This window comes from Budorcas taxicolor, chromosome 19 (assembly GCF_023091745.1).
Source record: "Budorcas taxicolor isolate Tak-1 chromosome 19, Takin1.1, whole genome shotgun sequence".
Taxonomy (NCBI): domain Eukaryota; kingdom Metazoa; phylum Chordata; class Mammalia; order Artiodactyla; family Bovidae; genus Budorcas; species Budorcas taxicolor.
Genome location: NC_068928.1, coordinates 41355309 through 41363959, shown reverse-complemented (window position 1 = coordinate 41363959; position 8651 = coordinate 41355309). Strand labels below are relative to the sequence as shown.

Below are 8651 nucleotides of genomic sequence, written 5' to 3'. Positions count from 1 at the left end.
TGAATGGGTAACGTCTTATGGACGCTGGGAATAGGTTTTCATCATTGAGGTCACCTGGTTCAAATGATTATTAAACAGTAGCTATTAGCTACAAAGTCCTTGACCACAGAGAAGTGATTTAGTGTCCACTACAGCCCTGGGTAGGGTCAGCGGGAGGACAGGAGGACCTGTAAGGGCCCAAGATGGCATCAGTTATGTTCACAGCCATAGAGAAGACCTGGAGGCGAAGTGAGACTGAGGTCCACGCAGGCTTGCAAAGAAGAGAAAATCCAATTGTGTTATGGGCTGAACCTCTGTAACTTGTCTTTGTTCTGTGGCCAGTGACAGAGAGGGGACAGTGGTTGGTGAATGAGTCACAGACATGTCCGGGTGACTCTTGGCTGGCTCCATAGGAAACACTCCTCAACACCCACACTGTCTGAGACAGAATGGTCTTGAGTTCATGTTGTCCAGGCTCTTCCTGTTCAGACTGGGACTCTGGAGCCCAGAGAGTTTGAGGCAGAGCTCAATCTGGAGTCCAGGCTCCCTGACACTTAGCCCAGTAAATTTTCAGAAACTGATTAATAATGTTGTGATAGTTTCAGGTGAACAGCAAAGGGACTCAGCCATACATACACTTGTATTCATTCTCCCCTGAACCCCTCTCCCATCCAGGCTGCCACATAACATTGAGCAGATTTCCCTGTGCTATACAGTAGGTCCTTGTCCGTTATCCATTTTAAATATAGCAGTGTGTACATGTCCATCCCAAACTCCCTAACTATCTTTTCCCTCCACCAGCAACCGTAAGTTCGTTCTCTAAGTCTGTGAGTCTGTTTCCGTTTTGTAAGCAAGTTCATTTGTATCATTTCTTTTTAGATTCCACATATCAGTTCAGTTCAGTTCAGTCGCTCAGTCATGTCCAACTCTTCGCGACACCATGAATCACAGCATGCCAGGCCTCCCTGTCTATCACCAACTCCTGGAGTTCACCCAAACCCATGTCCATCGAGTCAGTGATGCCATCCAGCCATCTCATCCTCTGTCGTCCCCTTCTCCTCCTGCCCCCAATCCCTCCCAGCATCAGGGTCTTTTCCAGTGAGTCAACTCTTCGCATGAGGTGGCCAAAGTACTGGAGTTTCAGCTTCGGCATCAGTACTTCACAGGGGGTGTTATATGCTATTTCTTCTCTGACTTACTTTGCTGAGTATGAATCTCTAGCTGCATCCATGCTGCTGCAAATGGTCTTATTTCATTCTATTTAATTAGCCAGTGCATTTTTGATTCAGGTTGGAAAGGATAGTCTCAGAATAGAACCTTATTTTGAAATAACACTTGGTGCCGGGGCACCCCTGATGTTCTTAACATTGTGCAGCTGAATTTTCTCCAGGGCTGGGCCACCATGGGAAGGGGTGAGCCGAGGTGGCTTCAGGAGATGAACAGACCTGTGAGTCCTGGCTTCTCTCCTTTGGTACAGGAAGAACGTTTTTTCCAGTGGGGCCTCAATCCATTCCGTGGTGGTCCAGACTTCTGAGGTGAAAGAGAGCAGAGGAGTTCCTCCCATGAGACCCCCTCCACACTTCCTTCTGAGAGGTGTCCTTGCTGCCTACACCATGGGGAAAGGCAGGGGACCAAGGGCTTCCAAAAGACTTTCTCTGGGCAGCTTGTTACCCACTCCAGGAGAGGTCCGTGCCACCCCTTGCAGCCCTGGAGACACCTGCCTGGACTCTGGCCCACAGTGGCCCTCTGGATGGGGACACAGCCAGAACAGCAGAAACATGCTCATTCAGTTGTCCTGAGAAAAACCTAGAATCAGCTTCAGATATGGATTGCACAGTGGAGGGATTAAAAAAAAGCACATGAGAACATTGACTTCAGATGTCCAGCAGACAGAGACCCCAGTCAGAGATGAGCTATGTTGGGGCAGGGGAGCAGCTGCCTTCTGGACAAGCATACTGTGTCACAAATGAGGTGAGTTGAGTCATGTGTGCATCAAGGACCTGCCTGAACGGGCCCTACGGTGACAGCCAGACTCTGCACTCGTCATCTCAGAAGACAAAGGAGGGGCTGCCAGGAGGTCTGGTCACAGCCTCAGTCCCTATCCTAATAGTCCAGTGGGTGTCAACTGGGAGCAGTTTTTCCATCAGGAGACATTGGGCAGTGTTGGGAGAGTTTCATATTGTCACGACTGGAGGAGGAGTTGCTACTGGCATCTGCCCAGGGATGCCGGTAATACTGTATGGTACACAGGAGGCCCCCACGCTAGGAATTATGTAGTCTATGATGTCCACAGTGCTGAGCTTGAGAAACCCTGAGACAGCCCCATCCTGGGCCCTGCAGGGAAGGTGGGCAGCCCGAAGGCACCACTGCTGGGCAGTCGAGCTCTGGAGGCCTGCTGCCCTTGCTGTCTCTCCCAGGAGGGGCTGCACAGCAAGTGTACCCCTGGGAGTCCATCAGGTGGCTCTTGGGCATCCCATCTGGGTATCCACTGGACCAGGCAAGAATGTGCACCACAGCCAACCCTCCTGAGTAATTTCACAGAGAAGCTTATAAAGTGTTTTAAGAGGTTGGTAAATTACAACTTCAGACGCATATAAATGCTTCTATAAACGCCAGCCTTGCCGTGTGTGTCTGCATGGACGAAAAGTGAGCAGGTTGCTCAAGCCTTGGGAAAACCCAGGTTGAGGGTGGAAGGCTGAGTTTACCTTTGTTCCTTAATCCTCAGGCTCTCCTCTTGGGTTGCTTAACTCTCTGTAGTGTCTCATCTAATCCTCTTATTCCTTCTCTGTCCTAAGGGTCTGCACAGACTGTTTCTGTACCCCGTTTAGGCACCAGACCGTTTCTGTACCCCGTTTAGGCACCAGTAAAGCTTAAAACTAAGATCATGGCATCTGGTCCCATCACTGCATGGCAAATAGATGGGAAAACAATGGAACCAGTAACAGGCTTTATTTTTTGGGGCTCCAAAATCACTTCAGATGGTGACTGCAGCCATGAAATTAAGAGACGCTTGCTCCTTGGAAGAAAAGCTATGAACAATCTAGATAGCATATTAAAAAGCAGAGACATTACTTTGCCAACAAAGGCCCATCTAGTCAAAGCTATGGTTTTTCCAGTGGTCATGTATGGATGTGAGAGTTGGACTATAAAGAAAGCTGAGTGCCGAAGAATTGATGCTTTTGAACTGTGGTGTGGGAGAAGACTCTCAAGAGTCCCTTGGACTGCAAGGAGATCAAACCAGTCAATCCTAAAGGAAATCAGTCCCAAATATTCCTTGGAAGGACTGATGCTGAAGCTGAAACTCTAATACTTTGGTCACCTGATGCAGAGAAGTAACTCATTGGAAAAGACCCTGATGCTGGGAAAGATTCAAGGTAGGAGGAGAAGGGGATGACAGAAGATGCGATGGTTGGATGGCATAACTGACTTGATGGACATGAGATTGAGCAAGATCCAGAAGTTGGTGAAGGACAGGGAAGCCTGGCATGCTGCAGCCCGTGGGGTTGCAAAGAGCTGGACACGACTGAGTGACTGAACTGAACTGAGGGCAGGGGTGGGGCTGGGGCTGGGGCAAGGGGACTGCCCAGGGTCCTGATTATTCTACCCTCTTAGGTTCAGGGAACTAGAGGCCACAAAAGAAATTGCCCTTCAAAGCAGTTCCACCTGAGGGCTCACAGCCACAACCCTTTGCCAGTCACAGCCACAACCCTTTGCCAGTCACAGCCACAACCCTTTGCCAGTCACAGCCACAAACCATCACCAAAGACTGTCCTCTTAGCTCAACCAACATTTCTACAGCACCTGAGGTGTTTCAAACCACGTTTACTTCTGTCCTGGTTTCGATCCTCCTTGGATCTGCAAGAAGCAGGCCCGTGAGTACACTGAGGATGCCCAGGATGGAGTGATGTGCTCAGCGTCACAGGACAGATCAACAGCAGAGCCGGAGTTTGAACCTAGGTCTTCCGTCCCCAAATTCTGGGTGCCTGCACTTGACCTTGGTTGTGTTGGAGAAGCAATGGGACGAGAGTGTGGCATTTGGGGTCCCAGAGCCCTGGTTTCCGATTCTTTGTACTCACTACCTGTTCATCTCAAGCAAGCTTTCTCTTTCTTTCCTTTTTTCTTCCTTTCTTTCTTTCAACCATTCGGAGCCTTAGTTTCCACACTGGTAAAACGGAGATGATACTGGCCATCTCCCAGGACTGTTGTGAGGTGTCCATGAAATAACTATAAGCCTGGCACATGATAGGTGTTCTGTGAATTTTACTTCCTTTTGCTCCCTTCTTAGCATCCCTGAGGTGAGCAGCTATGGTGGGTAGGGGTAGTGGTCAGAGGTGACAGGTGAGCAGCCTGGGCACCTGGAAGAAGGCTCGCAGAGAGGGCAGGTACCAGATGTCATTCGTGAGGCCACTCCCAATTTATGGGTGCTGGTGCAAGGACTTTGAAGAGGCAATAAAATTAATATTCTACCAGGAAATGACAACAGCTGACAGCCCTGACTTAGCAAATGAAATTCTACATTCTTTTTAATTTTTACAAGGTAAGGGATTTTGGATGTGTAGCAAAAGTCACATTCTAATGAGATTCTCCTGGAATAGGAATGGGCTTTCCCAAGTGTAAGATGGCAACACCCCACAGGCAGTGTATATAAATGCCTCCGAGAGGCCATGAGAGCCAGAACCTGAGCTCCTTGCTAAGGTGCAACCTTCTTTGCTAGCATCATGGCCTCCCAGCTCTGCTCCCCGATCTTCTCCTCTGGGTCCCTCAGGGGCCACTGTGGCGCGACCAGCGGCATCTCTCGGGTGTCCTGTGTCCGCTCCGTGGGCTCCTGCAGGGGGTCCAGCCTTGCTGGTGTTTCGGGGTCAGCCTCCTCCATCAGGCTGGGCCTCTCCAGCCTTGGGAGCTGCTTGCCTGGTTCCTTCCTGTCCTCTGGGTTCCATTCCTCCGGCTTTGCCGGGGCCGGGGGCTGGCTCTGCGAGGGCTCCTTCAACGGCAACGAGAAGGAGACCATGCAGTTCCTGAACGATCGCCTGGCCAGCTACCTGGAGAAGGTGCGGCAGCTGGAGCGGGAGAACGCGGAGCTGGAGAGCCGCATCCGGGAATGGTACGAGTCTCAGGTCCCGTACATCTGCCCTGACTACCAGAGCTACTTCAAGACCATTGAGGAGCTCCAGCAGAAGGTACCTGGGGCCTGGCCCCGCTCCAGCCCAAACCCTGGGAGCGGTCCGTTTCATCCCACTGCAGATGAGGCTGTAGCTCTCAGAGGATTCTCTCTATTAGGGCCAGCTTTTCTCTCTAGGGGTTTGGCTTCTTGGGGGACCCAGACCTCTCTCTGCTTGTAAACTCCCCTCCTTTCCAGCCAGTCTCAGCTATAGGAAGAGCAGTCACACACACCATGCCCTTACTGGACACAAGCTCTGCGCCTAATGCCTTCCCTTCCTTGTTTGTATATTCCTCATCTTGGAGAGATGGACATTACTGGTTCCATCTAACAGATGTGGAAGTTGAATTTTAGGGAGGTTTGGCCACTTTCTCAAGATACCATAGTCTGTCGGTGATGGAGGTGGAATCTGAATCCAGGCTGGCCTGGTTCTCTCTGCTCACCTTGGTGTGTTCCACTGTGCCTTTGGGGCTGCAGGTGTCAGGGCTGATGGCCATTGTGATGCCCCTCCTGGGACTGTTGTTGCTGGTCATTCGTTAAGTCATGCCCGCCTCTTTGCAACCCCATGGACTATAGCACACCAGGATTCCCTGGCCCTCACTCTCTCCTGGAGTTTGCTCAAACTCATGTCCATTGAATTGGTGATGCCATCCAATCATATCCAGCCATCTCATCCTCTGTCATCCCCTTCTCCTCCAAGACAGGAGGAGAGTCTTTCCCAGCATCAGGGTCTTTTCTAGAGACTTTCTGGGACGGATGCTCCCTCTATACCTAGGCGAAGAGCTCAGGGCTGGAAATGCCAAAGGTATTTAGAAGTACGGCCTCTGAAAGCTGGGCTGTCCCCTCCCACCTGCTCCTACTCTGCTGGGCCTTCTCCAGCTCACAAGACGGCCCTGGTTCCCCAGATCCTGCTAACCAAGGCTGACAACGCCAGGCTGGTCCTGCAAATTGACAATGCCAAGCTGGCTGCCGACGACTTCCGGACCAAGTGAGTGGCCTGATCTGGGAAGGCAGTTCTGTGCTGCGCCCTTGCCTCTGTCCTCCGCCTCTGGGAGCTGGTAACGTGAGAGTGAGGCCAGATGCAGCTGTAAGTGGGAAGTGTGGCGTCAGTTCTAGATCCTTTCCGGGTCAAGGGAGAGAACCACAGTGGTGCTGACCCCAAATCAGCCACTGTAGCTGGAGCAGTCCACAGGCCGCGGGCCCTGCCTGGGAGTGGCTGCCCTGCCGCAGACTCAGCAGGGCTCTGTGCGTGCAGGTACGAGACAGAGCTGGGCGTGCGGCAGCTGGTGGAGGCTGACACCAATGGCCTGCGCCGGATCCTGGACGAGCTGACCCTGTGCAAGGCCGACCTGGAGATGCAGGTGGAGTCTCTGAAGGAGGAGCTGATCTGTCTCAAGAAGAACCATGAGGAGGTGAGGCTGGTCCCACATACCCTCCTGATGGCTCCCACCGAGAAGGGAGCCACTGCTGAACCTTGGGTGTAACAACGGTGGCAACCACTTCCATAGTAACCCCAGATGACATTTACTGATGGCCCACCGTGTGCCAAGAACTCGACAAAGCACTTTGTATTTCGTTCTTGTTTCATGTCATCCTCACGATAATTCCAGGAGGTAAATACTATTACAAGCTCCATTTTATAGATGAGGAAACTGAGGCACAGAAAGGTTAAGTCACTTGTCTAAGGTCACATGGATCCCACACTCCTGGGCATGATACTAAATCTCCATTTGGAGGGTAGTGCCTGATAATGATTCTACTTACCTGGTATTTGCATCATCTTCCAAATTTTCCAAGGAGGCAGGTCAGGGTGCATGAGGAGGCTGAAGCCCAGAGAAGTTGAGCATCCTGTTTAATGTCACACAGCTGACAACTGAAGGAGGAGGGTTTTTACCCAGGTCAGTCAAATTCACATCCAACATCCTTGTGACAACCTTATGCCATCTTGCCTGATCTCTGCAGGAAGTCAATACACTCCGATGCCAGCTTGGGGACCGGCTGAACGTGGAGGTGGATGCTGCTCCCCCGGTGGACCTCAACAAGATCCTGGACGAGATGAGATGCCAGTATGAGACCCTAGTGGAGAATAACCGCAGAGATGTGGAGGCCTGGTTCAACACCCAGGTGGGGCTGGGCCAGCCCTGGACAAGCTTGTGGGGTGGGGTCACCCTTGACAGTGGCTTAACTTGCTCTGACCATGCTCTGGGTCCTCTCACGCTTTTCAGACCGAGGAGTTGAACCAGCAAGTGGTGTCCAGTTCGGAGCAGCTGCAGTGCTGCCAGACAGAGATCATCGAGCTGAGACGCAACGTCAACGCCCTGGAGATCGAGCTGCAGGCTCAGCACAGCATGGTGAGTGGCCCCAGCCTGAGGGGCTGGCCCTGCTCGTGGCAGGTGGCCCGATCCACCAGCCTCGGTTATCACGGGTGGTGATAAGTAGTGGTATGGAGACACCCAGGGCTGTGGGTCTCTGAGGGCGATTCCCTCCCATTGGCAGTGTGTCCTCTTTCCCTTTGCAGCGCAATTCCCTAGAATGTACCCTGGCAGAGACGGAGGCCCGCTACAGCTCCCAGCTGGCCCAGATGCAGGGCCTGATCGGCAATGTGGAGGCTCAGCTGGCCGAGATCCGCTGTGACCTGGAGCGGCAGAACCAGGAGTACCAGGTGCTGCTGGATGTCAAGGCCCGGCTGGAGTCAGAGATCGCTACCTACCGCCGCCTGCTCGAGGGAGAAGACTGCAAGTGAGTGGCCATGGGTCCTGGGGGTCCAGGCTTGGGGAAAAGGCTCACCTGGACCCAACACTGAGTACCATGGTGAGGGTATCAGTCCTGAAGTGGTTATTGTGCAGATGAAGGGGGGGCTTGATCACAGCCTCTGGAGAGACATTCCTTCTAGCCCTGGGCTTTAAGCATTTGCAGGTGGACAAGCTGGCCCCACTCACCGTACTTCTGCATCTATTGGTTTTGGCTGGGAGTTTCTGATCTTTGTCTATGCAGCCCTCAAGGGATTTCAGAGAGGCACCATCTGAGCCATTTGTCGTGGTCCCCCACCCATCTCACTTGACCCTCATGTATGTTTGACATGCCAGTCAGTTCAACGGCCAATGGCAAACATGTCCTGACATTATCTCATTTCCTCAGGCTGCCTGCCAATCCTTGTGTCACAGAATGCAAGCCTGCTGTTAGAGTTTCTTACGTCTCAAGCGGTCCCTGTGCCCCGGCCCCCCAGCTCAGCACCCAGATCCGCACCATCACGGAGGAGATCAGAGATGGGAAGATCATTTCTTCCAGGGAGCACGTGCAGCCGCTGTAACTGGGCAGGCCCTGGCCCACAGGAAGGAGGACACCCCTGTGGGTCCCGGCTCTAAACGACCCCCACCTCTCCTTCCCTAGAGGGACTCCCCGCTCAGCAGATTTTTCTACCAAAAAACTTCTTGGATTGTGTTTCTGGCTTTGACTGCTTTTATGCCGTGTAAAACTGATCTTCCCTGGAAATTTACCCAATAAAGTGTGTTCT

The 8651-nt window shown here is 52.3% G+C and overlaps 1 protein-coding gene across 1 annotated transcript; it reads left to right on the top strand.

Moving 5' to 3' along the window:
* The first annotated feature begins 4697 nt into the window (after positions 1 to 4697).
* KRT36 (keratin 36) lies at positions 4698 to 8447 on the top strand. Its single transcript, XM_052658907.1, has 7 exons — positions 4698 to 5156; positions 6043 to 6125; positions 6393 to 6549; positions 7100 to 7261; positions 7363 to 7488; positions 7656 to 7876; positions 8276 to 8447. The coding sequence occupies exons 1-7, from the start codon at positions 4698 to 4700 to the stop codon at positions 8445 to 8447; spliced, it is 1380 nt and encodes a 459-aa protein (XP_052514867.1).
* Positions 8448 to 8651: the final 204 nt, after the last annotated feature.